The sequence below is a fragment of the Topomyia yanbarensis genome, chromosome 2 (genome assembly GCF_030247195.1).
Source record: "Topomyia yanbarensis strain Yona2022 chromosome 2, ASM3024719v1, whole genome shotgun sequence".
Lineage (NCBI taxonomy): Eukaryota > Metazoa > Arthropoda > Insecta > Diptera > Culicidae > Topomyia > Topomyia yanbarensis.
Window position 1 is genome coordinate 126,937,431 of NC_080671.1, and position 16,448 is coordinate 126,953,878.

At 35.2% G+C, this 16,448-nt stretch overlaps 1 protein-coding gene across 2 annotated transcripts in view; it reads right to left on the bottom strand.

The window, feature by feature from the left end:
• Positions 1 to 15,788, bottom strand: part of LOC131681238 (low density lipoprotein receptor adapter protein 1-B-like) — a 54,714-nt gene extending 38,926 nt beyond the window's left edge. For both annotated transcript variants that reach the window (XM_058961947.1, XM_058961946.1), the window contains exon 1: positions 14,920 to 15,788. In XM_058961947.1, the coding sequence (XP_058817930.1) occupies positions 14,920 to 14,965 (46 nt within the window). In that variant the 5' untranslated portion in view covers positions 14,966 to 15,788. The remainder of the gene's footprint in view (positions 1 to 14,919) is intronic.
• Positions 15,789 to 16,448: the final 660 nt, after the last annotated feature.

A 16,448-nucleotide genomic window follows, 5' to 3' on the forward strand; every position in this document is an offset into this window, starting at 1 on the left:
CCTCCCCATTAAAACATAATTTATTGAAGGTTTTAACGGTAATCTATTAATCAATCAACTATCTCACTAGGTGATTGGCATTATTTGGCTGATTCATCTAGTAAAAATAGGCTGGTCTGTCCAGAAAATATATTCAAAAGAAAAGTTCCATATTGAGAACTCGTCGCTGTTGTGTTATCTTATGACAAACGCCATTTTGGGGTAAACTGAGTTAGATATGCCACATCACTTGGCTAAAAAATCTCTACAAAGTGGCGTTTTCAGAATTTTGACATTCTACTTGCTTACTGAGATATAGCGAGAAACGTGCTGAGAAATTTTCAATTTTTTACTTCAATTAACTGTGTATGGGGATTGGCTCAAGATATCTTGATGTATAAGATGTTTTTATGTTTAAAACTATCCGAGATACACAATGGTATAATAATTTTCAAAACAAAAATACACGCATTGTGTGAAAAAAGCAGTTTAAGTTTTAAATTAGAAATATAGCATGTTTGGCAACACTGTAACCAAAAATAACTAATTTTTCTAGATTCCCTGACTCATTTCCTTCAAGATGCATCTAACAGATTGTTTATAGACCAAATTAAGCCAAAGATATGAATAAAAGTTCATAATTGGTGAATTTTTTCTATGAAAAATTTTCCATGCGCGATTATGACACGCCATACAAATTTTGCCATCAATGCACACCTATGACACGTGTGAGTGCGACTTTTGTTTACATTTATAGTAAAAACTCGCAACATAGTCAACCGATCTTCGTAATATTTGAGAGATTAATACAGAATAGATAGAAGCATCAATTGTATTCTTTGAATTGTTTATACCATTTATAAGTTTCAAGCTATTCAATCTCAAACTTTAAAAATCGTTTTTCTCGGAATATGCTAAATGGCGCTTGTCATAAGATAGCACAACAGCGACGAACTGTGATGAGGAAGCCCACGCCCGCCAGCGGCAATATACAGATTCTCCATGAAATATGAAATTTCATTTTCCATTTAAATTTTCAATAATGTACTAATGAACTTAAATGAACAATCTTAAGATTAAGTATTTCTTGATCGATTAGTGGTGGAAAAAATGAAATTATTTGATAAATTACATTGTTATGCAACGTTCGCACTACTAGTTAAAACGGGTTTTTATGCTATCTTGGTGACATTTTTCTTGTTGCTAATTATTAAAACGTGTTATAACTCTGTAGTGTAAACATTGTATTATTAAACCAATTCTGCCTTTTTTTCTATTATATAGGTGTTTTATGTGGTAATAGGACTGACATAATTACATTTTCAGTACAGCGGTTTGTTTCATAATTTAAAGCAGATTTATTTTAAAATTTAAATTAGTATACCCAACCGTTCTATTTGTTGTATACTTTAAAACGCAATTAGAACTGTGTTTTAAATACATAGGGTAGGACAGATACTCTGACTGGATAAACTGGGAAAACAATTTTAAGACCAGTAACGCTTAAGACATGGCTTGAATTTGAATCGAAAAAGAACACCCGCTTAAACTGCTGCTGGGACGGTAAGTTCTGTTTTAAAATTTTCCGTTGTGTGCAGTACGAAACAAAAGTGTTTGAAATTAGAAAACAAAAAGTTCTGCTGGGAATGTGATTGTTTCCGATGCAATTACACTCAGGTTTTTTAACGCAGGGGATACAGGCCGTGCAAATGAAAACCGCGTAAATTTCAAAAAAACGCGTAAATGAAAACCGCGTAAATTTCATAATCCGCGTAAAAAAACCTGAGTGTACTCTCCTATATAAAATACTACGCTGCTGAACAGTACAATAACTACAGAAGCACGTTGTCAGATGCCTTACTGAAAAAAAAAACATAACCGAAATATGAAATATATGAGAACCAATAGGCTCTTTACCCTACGCAGCTACAAAGCGCACATGGATTAACAAGTTACAACGCACACGCATGCATAAAAATAAATATATTTTTTTCAAACGCAACACTCTTAAGCAGCACACACCATATTGAATTAAATCAAAACCACACCACCCACCCACTTTGCAAATCATTCTGTGACACCGTGCTGGTACCCGAAAAATCCGCACACGGCCACCGCTGCCGAAAATGCATAGCGTCTACTGCTTATTGTAGTGCCCAGACGCTGCAGGCATGATCTTACCCGTTCGATATAAGAACAAAAACTGATTCAAACGGGTACGCGTCACCTCTATTTATAAACTAACCGTATATGGTTTAGTCACTTAGGTGCGAGTGTGTGCAAATGCCAACGTTGCCGAAAATCGATAGCGCTTATTGCATCGCCCGGAGACGATGTTGTTCGTATGGGATAAGAGCAACAACTGATTTAAACGGACATGCGTTGCTTCTATTTATGACTTTTCGTGTGTGATTGAGCCACTAACCTACCCTCTAATGACGGCTGTGTCTGAGAAATCTGCCTCACGAATGGTAATTTTCCCGTTTTTCGTGAACTTTTTAATTTTACCAATTTTTAAAAGTCTACTTTTATTGGGGAGATATTAAATTATTACCAATATTTAAGTTAGGTGTTTCTGAATCGGTTGGTGCATGAATGATTAAAATCCATCTAGTAATATCGGAGTTATAAGCGTGCAAACCTTACATAGTTTCGTTACATGGGAGATAGTTTAGATTTTAGAATGACACCTAGCCCCGATAGTGGAGTAAGACATTTTTAATGTCAAAACGCACAATAAACATTGCACATAGCAAGGAAACGGGTGTAAGGTGCAAGTTCTATATGATTTGACTGTTTGCGAGCAGTCGCTATGGATTTTCGGTAGTGGTGCCCTTAACTTGCCACAGTTAAATCGTGAGTCCGTGTCTTAGTGTATGCACACACAGTGTCTTTTTTCAACAACTCAATGCAAAAAAATCAGCATCTCTGAAACTTCAGGATATGAAAAAATGGACTATTCCCTTTCATTTGCATCCAATTTCAAAATAATCCGTCGGGGGTTCTAGTGCAACTTTTTTTTGAAGTTGTTTTACATTTCTTATAAAAGAAATGTATAGAATTCGCTCAAACATTCAAGATTTTTTCCGAGGCCCGGAGGGCCGAGTCTTATATACCAATCGACTCAGCTCGACGATTTGGGACAATGTCTGTGTGTGTGTGTGTGTGTGTGTGTGTCTGTGTGTGTGTGTGTGTATGTAACGGACAAATTCTCATTCGTGTTTCTCAGTAATGGCTGAACCGATCTTATCCAAACCAATTTTAAATGAAAGAACTAAAAAACAGTATGAACGCTATTAATTTGTTTTTGATTCTGATGTTTAGTTTTCAAGATATGAATATTTGAATGCGTAAAAATGGCGTTTTTTGCAGTTTTTTTAAATTATCTGCCGAAATTGACTATACAGATTAACAATTTATATGTTTTTAGACAGCTTTAACGAATACCTTTCGAACAAGCTATAAATTGTTGAAATCGGACTATTATCAAAAGAGATATTTATCATTAAATGCGGACGAAAGATTTTTATCATTTCCCATTGCCAGAAATATGACCAAAAACATGTAATCTATTATTAACGCCAAAACGGCTTATTTTAGGTCAATAGTATCTTCGGAGAATTTACTGGAGGTAATATGCCCTTTCTTTTGGTATTATGCTTTTGCTGATTAATCCCCCTATGAGTGAGATATTTTCACAAATTTTCTTGGAAGTGATTATATCGAAATGATGCCTTCAGCAAATTTGTAGCTCTTACTTTTGCGAATAACTTTACTGAAGATTTCAAATATCTATTTTGAATACTTTAAAAGTTATGGCTTGTTGTTTGTTGATTACTCTTTGTCGCCTATATGTTGTTCAATATAGTAATAATCCATTGAAATAAGCTAAACATTATTTCGATAAAACGAATTTTGTATTTCATTTTACTATCTACAACCGCTAGAAATAATCACCGAACACTTCCAAGTTGTCTGGAAGGAACTTGATAACTTATCAGTACAAAAATGTTCATTTGTGCGAACCTTCTGACTGCAATTTTTCTAACTTATAACCATCGGATCGATCTGAAACATATCGGAAAATGAAAAGCGAAATAAATAACTCCAAGCAACGGCGTAGCCAAGAGAAGGTTTTGGGGTTTAACACCATACAACCCTCCCCCCCCCCACCATACAAAAAAAAAATATTGGATTGAAGTTGAAAATTTATTGATGCAGACTGATTTAATTCAATACTACAATAACAACTATCTGATCCGTAGATTGATAACCTGTTGTTGTAAACGTCATGAGGACTTTTGATAAATTGTCGGAATGGGGTCATGAAATGTAACTGATCTATTGGTCGTGATTTCACAGTTGTCTAATAGCATCAATATCAAATTCCTGCCTGAAAATATTCCAATAGAAAATTCCAGCGTTCTGTAATCAATCATAATCCTCAGATTTATTTTCAAATTGAGCTCGTTTTTGTAGAAATGTACTGTGATAAGGGTCTTTATTTAATAGGAAGCGAAGTTAAAATTGATTTAATGTCTATGAAACATAGAACTGCGCACCAAAAAAATGCATAACTTTCAACATTTGCTAAAAATGTTTTTGCCTTCCTCATCCACTCTAAAATTCGTCAATCTAATCCTGACCCGGAGAGCCGAGTGTCATATGATCGACTGAGTTCGTCGAGATCGGGAAATATCTGTGTGTGTATGTATGTGTATGTGGAAAAAAATGTGACCTCTGTTTCTCAGAGATAGCTAGACCGATTTGCACAAAGCTAGTCTCAAATGAAAGGTACAACCTTCCCATCGGCTGCTATTGAATTTTTTATTGATTGGACTTCCGGTTCCGGAGTTACGAGTTGAAAAGTGCAATCACACAGCAAATTCCCATATAAACTGAAATGAAAAATTTTCAAAATCAAATTTGTATTTTTGATGCCAAATGACTTTAAAATGCATGAAACATTAAGATGTTTGACAAAAATTGACTTCTTTGGACTTTGGTACATTTCTGCCTTTCTCATATAGAAAGGTTATGCAATCACTCTAAAAATCGACAATCATACCGGCCCGGAGGGAGTATGCAGTGAGGGGTTGCTACTTTAAAATTAAAACTAGTTTAAAATTTCTTAACAAGTTCAAAATTTTCGGCAGGGCCTGGACCTCCCGGATCTTTTTCCATGATCCGCCGCTGGTTTCAAGTGATGTTTCAGTATCACATAGTATTTCAAGATCGTGGCTGTCGATCCATTGTATGTATGTGCAAATCGTACTGAACATGTAATATTCATTTCCACCATTGTATTGAACATTGAACGCATCATTTGATAAAATAATTTTGACGGTATATCGTCCAAGAAGTATTTATGGTGAATTTTCTCAGGTTAATATTCATGACTACAATAAAGTCTCAACAAATTCGCTTAAGACACGAACTCTGTTACTATTTTCTGAAAAAATAATTCTGCATAATTTTAAAACTTCAAAAATTACGATTTCGGAATTATGCCGTTTGGACAGTAAGATCGATTTTCACCAAACCCCCACCAAACCGAATTTCTGGCTACGCCGCTGATTTCAAGTAAGTAGAAACAAAGTCGTTCTACACTCGTTCACAAGAAACTTTTTCCAATGCTGAATATCTATTATAATACATTGAAACCCCGATTTTATCAGCCAAATATGAACATATGTTTGATGGGCAGACAAACAAGACTGAATTCGAGTAAATCCTTTCTTGTTTTCCTTATCATGAAGATGGAAATATGCAAAAATAAAAAGTTCATCATAATCAGAAATAGTTATCAGACTACATCAAGGGACAGGAAGAATATTTTAACAGCTTCAGTTTATTAAAAAGAAAAAAAAATTGCCCGATTTAGTCAATGTCCCCATTTTGTCAGCCTAAAATACGCCATGAGACTGATAAAATTGGGTCTTTATTGTATGTATAATTCACTGTGTTTCACATTAATAGGTACATTTCATTTTTGGAGATTTTTTTATTGCATCGAACTACAACAATTTTTAGGTAGTTTTCAAGGGGTTATTTTATAGACTTCTTCCAAAATTTCTCGAACCTATTCCAATTAATTGGTATACTTAAGGGTTTATATGTTGCAGATAGAGAAAATACTGAAATTTTCAGCTTTTTCCTACACAATATTACGAAAGCTTATTAAACAATTTTTCCTAATAAGTTTGTGAAAATTATAAACTATTTGAATTTTTTTTAATAGTTTAATTTTTTATTTAACCGTGATTTTTTAATAAATAGTGACCATCGCTTCACAACGTAGTCTATTTTTCATGGCTTGCGGTGAGCACGATCTCTCGAATTGCTGAACTGAAAATTATGGAATAGAAATTAATTTTTAGTATTCTTTACAGATTTAACTCGCCGCGCAGATAGCTTTGAATTAGACCCGCTGGTGCCCTAAGACGATTTCGCTAGATTTTCAGAGCACTGTGACGGAAGGTTATCGAAAAGATTCGTGAAAATGAAAAATTCAGTAATGATTTTCCCAAACAATTCGTTTTCGAGAGGTTTTCATTGTTCTTTGGCATTAGGATTAGCGATAATAATTCAAATCAAGGATACTACTGGGAAGTCACCTTTAGAAAAAGTCGATGTCGAAGTAAAATTTGGAACTATGCACGCATGCACTTCAGAGTTAGCGTGATATCAGGAGCTGCAATTTCATTTCAACGCTTTTATGTGAAAAGGGCGATACGTACAAATGTAAACATAAGGCTTTTTCATACATGCGAATGAGGGTTTTGAAACGCAACAAATTAACCTAAAAATTTGGATTCTACGATATTGCTTTCTTAAACTACAGCAAAAAATACAACGGGCGAAACTGTATTTTTGTTTGTTTATTTAAAGTTTTACCCTCCACGCTCCATGCAAACAAACAGGGCGAAACTGTTTTTTTTCTTCGTATTGTTTTAGGATTATCAAGCTGATACCAGCTGTAAATAGTAACAATGATCGCTATTGAAAAAACCCGGACGAAATCGGTGGTGTAAGACGGTAGTTATTGTAAAAACGTGTTTAATCCACCTAACAGTGTGATGAGACATTTCTTATAACTCTTATCACTCTTCGGATATTATATCGTTTGAGAGCATTTAGAACTTGATGCTTCGCGATGTTTTTGATAACACATACTACATGGGATAGTGGCAGGACTCAGAGAATCGCTCAAATCAGCATAGGACAACATCAGTGCTAGAAATCTCAAACCAAATCAATGGGAAAGCGAAAGAATGGCCCATAAAATAAACAAACCAACGAATTATTGTTAATGCTCTGGTAATAAAATATCTATATTGTGGTGGGAAAACTGAATTTTCCTAAAGGGATTATATATTGTACTGAGCCAAAAAATCGAATTTTTTTTTTTGAATCGATTTGAAGTTTATACTTTACTCAAATTTCCAACGCGACTGAGAACTAAGAAATCAACGCTTTTTCTTGAAAAGGGTGATACTAGCAGTGATACCATTCAAAGAAAATCAACAGTGAATATTTCCAGACTTGGTTTTATTTCCTATTTAAGAACTATTGTGTTTTTTTACATCCTAGATTGCATGATTCTGTGATCAAAACCCAAAACTTCATAAAGTATTTGAAATTATTAAATTAAAATTTGTTTTTGCTATTGAAATTGACAAAATGATAGTATCGCCCCTTTGGCGATTGTTTACTTTTTCGGTCCCATCTATCAGCATTGAAGTATCGCTCTTACGTTTTTTTCACAATAACTTCCGTTTTACACCACCGATTTCGTCCGGGTTTTTTTCAATAGAGATCATTGTTACTATTTACAGCTGGTATCAGTTTGATAATCCTAAAAAATACGAAAATAACAGTTTTGCCTCTAAACTGCTAGCAAAAAAGTATCGCCCTGTTTGTTTGCATGGAGCGTGGAGAGCGAAACTTTAAATAAACAAACAAAATACAGTTTCGCCCGTTGTATTTTTTGCTGTAGTTTAAGAAAGCAATATCGTAGAATCCAAATTTTTAGGTTAATTTGTTGCGTTTCAAAGCCCTCATTCGCATGTAAGAAAAAAGCCCTATGTTTACATTTGTAAGTATCGCCCTTTTCACAAAAAAGCGTTGAAATGAAATCGCAGCTCCTGATATCACGCTATCTCTGAAGTACATGCGTGCATAGTTTCAAATTTTACTTCGACATCCACTTTTTCTAAAGGTGACTTCCCAGTAGTATTCTTGATTTGAATTATTATCGCTAATCCTAATGCCAAAGAACAAATAAAAACCTCACGAAAACGAACCGTTTGGGAAAATCATCATCATTACTGGAACTTTCATTTTCACGAAACTTTTCGATAACCTTCCGTCACTTGCGTTAATGCACTGGGTGTACAGTAGGGTGACAGGAAAAAAATGACCCCTATGGGCCCACCTCTGCGTCGATTCCTAGTCCCACCAGGAGTACTTGCACCAAATTTGAAGCAAATCGGACAAGTCTAACTACCGGACCAACGGGCCTGAAGTTTGTATGGGAATTTTCAACAATTTACATGGAGAAAACCCACCAGCACGCATTTTCGCCGCTAGGTGGCACTGTATGCATCGTATTATCACTGTAAGTGAAAATAAGAAGGATAATTGAATTGTCTACAACTTAGTCGAAGACTGCAAGTAAATCCGACTTTGTTAAAAGAAGTTATTAAACTTTTAACGAAGTGATGTCTGAGTCAGTTTTGCATGGGGCCTAGCAGTGCATGGTTGAGTATCAGTACTCGATTCACACGAACTAAACATTTTTGTGAAATAATCGTTAGGTTTAGCTCAATGGTATGTTCAGAAGAATTATAGTAAATAATACGAGTCATGCTTTGATTAGAAAATTTTAGTTCCACCTGTTACCGCATAGCGGGCGCTAACACTAACTTTTCAACGGAGAGAGATAGAAATTTGGAGTCTTCTACAAAGTTATAGAACAGGCATTTTTCAGTATTTCTTCTGAACATCTTGATACTCTATCTCTCTTCTATGAAAAGTTAGTAGTGGCGCTCTCTATGCGGTCACAGGTGGAACTAAAATGTTCTAACCAAAACATAACTCGTATTATTTACTATAATTCTTGTAAACATACTATTCGGCTAAATCTAATTATTATTTCACAAAAATATATAGTTCGCGGGACTCGAGTACTGATACATAACCATGCACTGCTAGGCCCCATGCAAAACTGACTCAGACATCACTTCGTTAAAAGTTTAATAACTTCTTTTAACATAGCCGGATATACTTGCAGTCTTCGACAAAGTTGTAGATAATTAAAATATCTTTCTTATTTTCACTTACAGTGATAATACGATGTATACAGTGCCACCTAGCGGCGAAAATACGAGCTAGTGAGTTTTCTCCATGTAAATTGTTGAAAAATCCAATATAAATTTCAGGCACGTTGGTCCGGTAGTTAGACTTGTCCGATTTGCTTCAAATTTGGTACAAGTACTCCTGGTGGGACTAGGAATCGACTCAGGGGTGGGCCGATTGAGTTTTCAAAAATTCATCATTTTTCTGGGCAGTCTAGTGCACAATGCTCTAAAAATCTAGCAAAATCGTCTTAGGGCACCAGCTGGTCTGTAAAGAATACTAAAAATTAATTTCTATTCCATAATTTTCAGTTTAGCAATTCGAGAGATCATGCTCACCGCAAGCCATGAAAAATAGACTGCGTTGTGAAGCGATGGTCACTATTTATTAAAAAATCACGGTTAAATAAAAAATAAAACTATTAAAAAATTTCAAATAGTTTATAATTTTCACAAACTAATTAGGAAAAATTGTTTAATAAGCTTTCGTAATATTGTGTAGGAAAAATGCTGAAAATTTGAAAATAAATCTGAGGATTATGATTGATTACAGAACTCTGGAATTTTCTATTGGAATGTTTTCAGGCAGGAATTTGATATAGAGGCTATTAGACAACTGTGAAATCAAGACCAATAGATCAGTTACATATCAGGACCCCATTCCGACAATTTATCAGAAGTCCTCATGATGTTTACAACAACAGGTTATCAATCTACGGATCAGATAATGTTATTGTAATATTGAATTAAATCAGTTTGCATCAATAAATTTTCAACTCCAATCCAATTTTTTTTTTGGTGTGGTGGTGGGGGGCTGTATGGTGTTAAACCCCAAAACCTTCTCTTGGCTTCGCCGTTGCTTGGAGTTATTTATTTCGCTTTTCATTTTCCGAAAGGTTTCAGATCGATCCGATGGTCATAAGTTAGAAAAATTGCAGTCAGAAGGTTCGCACAAATGAACATTTTTGCACTGATAAGTTATCAAGTTCCTTCCAGACAACCTGGAAGTGTTCGGTGATTATTTCTAGCGGTAGTAGATACAAAAATGAAATACAAAATTCGTTTTATCGAAATACTGTTTGGCTTATTTCAATGGATTATTACTATATTGAACAATAAATAGGCGACAAAGAGTAATCCACAAACAACAAGCCATAACTTTTAAAGTATTCAAAATAGATATTTGAAGTCTTCAGTAAAGTTATTCGCAAAGGTAAGAGCTACAAATTTCCTGAAGACATCATTTCGATATAATCACTTCCAAGAAAATTTGTGAAAATATCTCACTCATAGGGTGATTAATCAGCAAAAGCACAATACCAAAACAAAGGGCATATTGCCTACATTATATTCTCCGAAGATACTATTGACCTAAAATAAGCCGTTTTGGCGTTAATAATAGATTACATGTTTTTGGTCATATTTCTGGCAATGGGAAATGATAAAAATCTTTCGTCCGCATTTAATGTTCAATATCTTTTTTGATAATAGTCCGATTTCAACAATCTATAGCTTGATAGAAAGGTATTCGTTAAAGCTATCTAAAAACATATAAATTGTTAATCTATATAGTCAATTTCGGCAGATAATTTAAAAAAACTGCGAAAAACGCCATTTTTACGCATTCAAACATTCATATCTTGGAAACTAAACATCAGAATGAAAAACAAATTAATAGCGTTCATACTGTTTTTTAGTTCTTTCATTTAAAATTGGTTTGGATAAGATCGGTTCAGCCATTGCTGAGAAACACGAATGAGAATTTGTCCGTTACATACACACACACACACACAGACACACACACACACACACACACACAGACATTGTCCCAAATCGTCGAGCTGAGTCGATTGGTATATAAGACTCGGCCCTCCGGGCCTCGGAAAAAATCTTGAAAGTTTGAGCGAATTCTATACATTTCTTTTATAAGAAATGTAAAAACGTAAGGGCGATACTTCAATGTTGATAGGTGGGCCAAAGGGGCGATACTATCATTTTGTCGATTTATATAGCAAAAATAAATTTTAATTTAATAATTTCAAATACTTTATGAAGTTTTGGGTTTCGATCACTGAATCATGCAATCTAGGATGCAAAAAACACAATAGTTCTTAAATAGGAAATAAAACCAAGTCTGGAAATATTCACTGTTGATTTTCTTTGAATGGTATTACTGCTAGTGTCGCCCTTTTCAAGAAAAAGCGTTGATTTCTTAGTTCTCAGTCGCGTTGGAAATTTGAGTAAAGTATAAGCTTCAAATCGATTCAAAAAAAATTTCGATTTTTTTGGCTCAGTACAATATATAACCCCTTTAGGAAAATTCAGTTTTCCCACCACAATTTAGATATTTTATTAACAGAGCAGTAACAATAATTCGTTTGTATGTCTATTTTATGGGTCATTTTTTCGCTTTCCCATTGATTTGGTTTGAGATTTCTAGCACTGATGTTGTCCTATGCTGATTTGAGCGATTCTCTGAGTCCTGCCACTATCCCATGTAGTATGTGTATTCAAAAACATCGCAAAGCATCAAGTTCTAAATGTTCTCAAACGATATAATATCCGAAGAGAGTGATGAAAGTTATAAGAAATGTCTCATCACACTGTTAGGTGGATTAAAAGCGTTTTTTCGTGAAACATAGGCTTCACATTAGAACTAGTTCACATTTCTTCTCCTAGATGGTGCTTTAGACATTCGAACAACACTGAATATGAGAATGTGATAGATAATTCAATTGTCTACAACTTTATTAACAACTGAAAAGAGATCTGAAATCATCTAGAAAAGTTGTTTAAGATTTTGACGAAGTTATGTCTAAGTTAATTTCACAGGAAGCATGGTAGTGGAGTTGAGGAATTTTAGGAATTTGAGGGCTTGAGAAGTCTCATCTTTAAGTCGAAAATTATAATTCCAGATTCTCTATCAGCTTCGTCGTATAAAATTCATTTGTCTTGAACTTCAAACGTTCTAGTTGAACAAACTCGATGAAACTTTTGACACCATTGCAATATTTGACGGATTTCATTGCAACGCTTGTTTAAGAAATTTGATTATCTTTTCTAAAATTGACGTAGTATAAGCGACAGTGAACAAAAAGCTTTGGTATTTGGGTTAGCAGCAAGCTTTTTCTTCTATATTCTTGAATTTATTTCATCTAAGATAAAGGCTTCAAAATCAACCATTATAATTCACTTTGAGAAATGATTCCGAAATCGTTACTCGTTCAACATGGATCACATAAGCAAACGATAAAGAAAACTTCGCACTGGACCATCTTCGCTCAGTAAGAAAAGTCTTTTTAGTGACGATTTCTCGCATAACCTTATTCGAATTTATCGAGAAAGTTTGCAGGCTTGAACCAAAATCAGAAATAGTTTTTTGTACCTTTCAAATATCTCAATTTTGAATAGGTCAATTAGAATTGTCGACGAAGAAGTTGCAATGAATTCCGTCAAATATTACAATGCCACGAATTGTCTGATGGACTTTGTGGCATTCGAAATGTTAGAATTTAAGTCAATTTTGGTTTACAAGAGAAGGGGGCGATGGTGCAGCAGATTGATTCAAGAATACAATAGTTATCCCCGAGATCAAGCGAGGAAAACGAAAAGGAGTCAAAGATATGTTTTTTGGAAAGCTATGCAAAATCAGCCATCTTGGAAAATAACATTAATATCGTACAAGTTTGGTCCACACCTTTCTCTCTCCTTATTTCAAAGATATCAATAGTGACCTATTTCAGATGGGATGTGAAATTATATTTTTCAGCTAAAAAGTGAGACTTTTTAAGACTCAAATTTCTTTGACTGTACTTCAAAACTACACACAACTACTTGGTAACTGAATTAGGTGCGTGGAAATTGATTTACAAACCACAAGGCTTCCTGTTAAACTATCTTAGACATAACTTCGTCAAAATCTTAAATAACTTTTTTGGATGATTTCAGATCAATTTCCAGTTATTAACAAAGTTGTAGTCAATTAAATTATCTACCAGATTTTCACTTTCAGTGTTGTATGAATGCAAATGAAAAGGAATAGTCCATTCTTTCATATCCTGAAGTTTCAGAGATGTTGAATTTTTTTGCATAATGTTGTTCTACCAAACACACCGTGGCACAGTTTATCGCATGCTCTTCACCCAGTGGTACGTTCAAGTTAGGGTTGGGAGTACCGGTTTTACCGTTACCGAAGACCGGCAAAACTGTCCAAATGTCCAATACTGAAACACCGGTTTTATAAGCATAAAAACCGGTATTTTCGATATTTTGTTGGAAAATCTATAAAGAAATGCTTTATTGTTATTTTATCAGAGTACCTTAAAAGCCCATTTATTTGCCTTTTCTAAATTATGTCCCATTCACAGTAAGCTCACCTGTCTTTGGGAAACTTTAATGTTTGTATAAGCACATTCCCAGCAGAGTGTATTGATTTATTATTACGGACTGTTCAGCAGAAAGCATGGTGTTATACTTGGTTTTTGAATTTTGTTTTACAGAAAATTGTAACATATGGCAGCAGGAGAGGAAACTATGACGTGACGTAGCATGTTTCTAGTGAAGACTATAGTATCCAGCCCTGAAATGATTCGATAGTTTTAATAGATTAAAATTCATTCGTGAATTATATTGCACACTCTTGAAAGATGCTGTATTGTTAATATCACCGTGGTCATGTCCTGTACGCAACCCTTAAAGTTTATGTTGATTTTGTTGGCCGAGCGCATTATATATAGCCTTTTAGGAAAAAATAATTTTTCTATATCTAATGAATTGATTGTAGGACTGAGAAATTTTATTAACAAACCATTAATAATATTTCTCAATCGATATAATATCCGAAGACAGTGACATGAGTTGTAATAAATGTTTTATTACACTGTTAGCTGGATTAAAATCGTTTTAATTCTGCAAATGCCACTGCAAATGTGCCATCAACACCCTCGTTTCAATCCTAAATATCTTAGAACTTGTTTATGTCCTTAGTGGAAGCCAAACCAAATGTTTCAATTTCATTAGTTCTCATCAGCCTGAAATGAACTCCTTTTCTTGCGGGACATCACGCTTGATGCTCAGGAACACGAAGTGTGTCCCGTTTTTTGGAGCTAGCGGCAATACGGTGCCAGTTTTGTCCTGTCACTAAGTTAGTTCGGATTCTGATGAAACGAAGTCGAAACGCAAATTTCATAACAAATTTAGTAATAGCATTTTCATTTAAAATTTTAGCTAGTTACAGTTGGCAAAGTTGTTAATCAGATTCTGGACAAACTTTTATAGGGTTGGTTTTTCAGTTTGAGTGAAATAATGAGCTGAATGTGAAGAGATGCAAAAAGTGTCGTGTTTTCCTTACTAATTTCCATGCAAACTTTAAATGCAATGCGTAGATCTGGGGAACAAAATTTGCACACCGTATGGAGCTCAAAAAGTGATGTGCTGAAAATGGCATATGTATAGCCACTCTAATGCACAATCTTTCAAGTAACGGCTGCCAAAAGGTGTTATAAATACTCTAATTATTTAGAACAACCAGCCAAAATTGACATCTATTTGAATACTGATAAAATACATGCTCACTACTTACTTTTGTGTTTTGAGTTGTTCTTCCAAATGCTCTTGAAAAATGCCATTTCCAACGCTCGAATCAAAGATAAGATCCGTCCAAGTGTTATTGACTCTTCTAGCAGGTTGATATTTTTATACAGCAAGCCGCGGGACCGTCGATTAATAATAACACTATCACTCCGTGACGCCTTCTGTTGCCTTTGATTATGGTTCGATTATACCCTTCCAACAAGTACTCGATGTAACATACTTTGCCCAGCTACCTGCAATGCCGTATTATGTGATTGCACCGATTTTATGCACTATCGATCATTAGCGACCACCGAGGCTCCCTTACTTGGGCCGGCTTGTGCCTCAAAGTCAGTGTGGCCTCGCAAACTAACGTGTGGATGAACGTCTCTCCAAACGAGAGTTTCACTTTTAATTTATTGACTTAATTAATCGCGCCAAATAATGCTGCAGGAAAAATGGATGCGGCAAAGGTTGACTGGCAGTTAACGAAGAGGTTCATGCACGCAGAGCTTTTCCAAGAGATGATTGATGGCTGGATAGCGGAGTCTTCCTTGCTATTTGAAAGCGTTTCAATAAAACTATCTACTAAACTTTTCACACGACTGTTACGCGAACTAAAGTAGCAACCAACACGCATTGAATTGCGAAAACAAACGCAAAATTGCACGCGGTTTCCCTGCTTTAAATCACCACCGATGGAGTTTGTGACGTAACGATGGCGTAAGCCTTAGTCACAAAAATAGCCAGATTAAGTCAAACACAAATTTGCACACCGAAACTAGATCAGAACAGGAACGATGAATCCCGATCGAATGCACATTGTACCGAGAATTTAGACGAAGGGAAGATCAAAAGCGCGTCCGTCCCGCTCGAGGATCAATTTTACAATGAGAGCAAACTGCGATTTTCCACCGCTTCAACTTTGCCGCTTTGCAGTGATCGCGATCGGATCGCTCATCGCTTGTTGCTGTTTCTGGCCCTCGTGCGCCTCGTTATGGATGTGTGGCTTTTCCGCATAGTCGTTGTTGCTCCTATGTAGGTACATTTCATTCTTCGATCACCTTGGTAACGCTGATGGTTGTGCACTTGGGCGAAATGCATTTAATTTGGAAATCGAATCACTTACGTTCAGAGCTTTGGGCTGTTTGGGTGACTCAGTTTGAGGAGTCATCGCGGAGTTACCTATGCAAATCACTTTGCATGCAAAGGTAAGGTCGCCGGTTGTTATGCGTTTTACCATTGTACGCAAAATTGCGTATGCGATAGAATTAGATCGCTGAAAGTATTTACTTGTCGAACGAGGACAGCGGAGGAAAATTGTTCTTGCATTTCTATTTGCAAGGTTCGGGGAAATGTGGTTTAATTAGAAAATCATGCAGTTCCTGGAGAAATAAAGTGCTCGCCAATATAATCTCCAAACTGAGATTTTAACCTTATTTTGAAGGATTTCCCTATTATTGACTTCAATTTTCTTTTGGTATATTCTCAAAAGTTACAATGCTTTTTTGAGGTTTTTGGCTGTATGATTTTCACAAT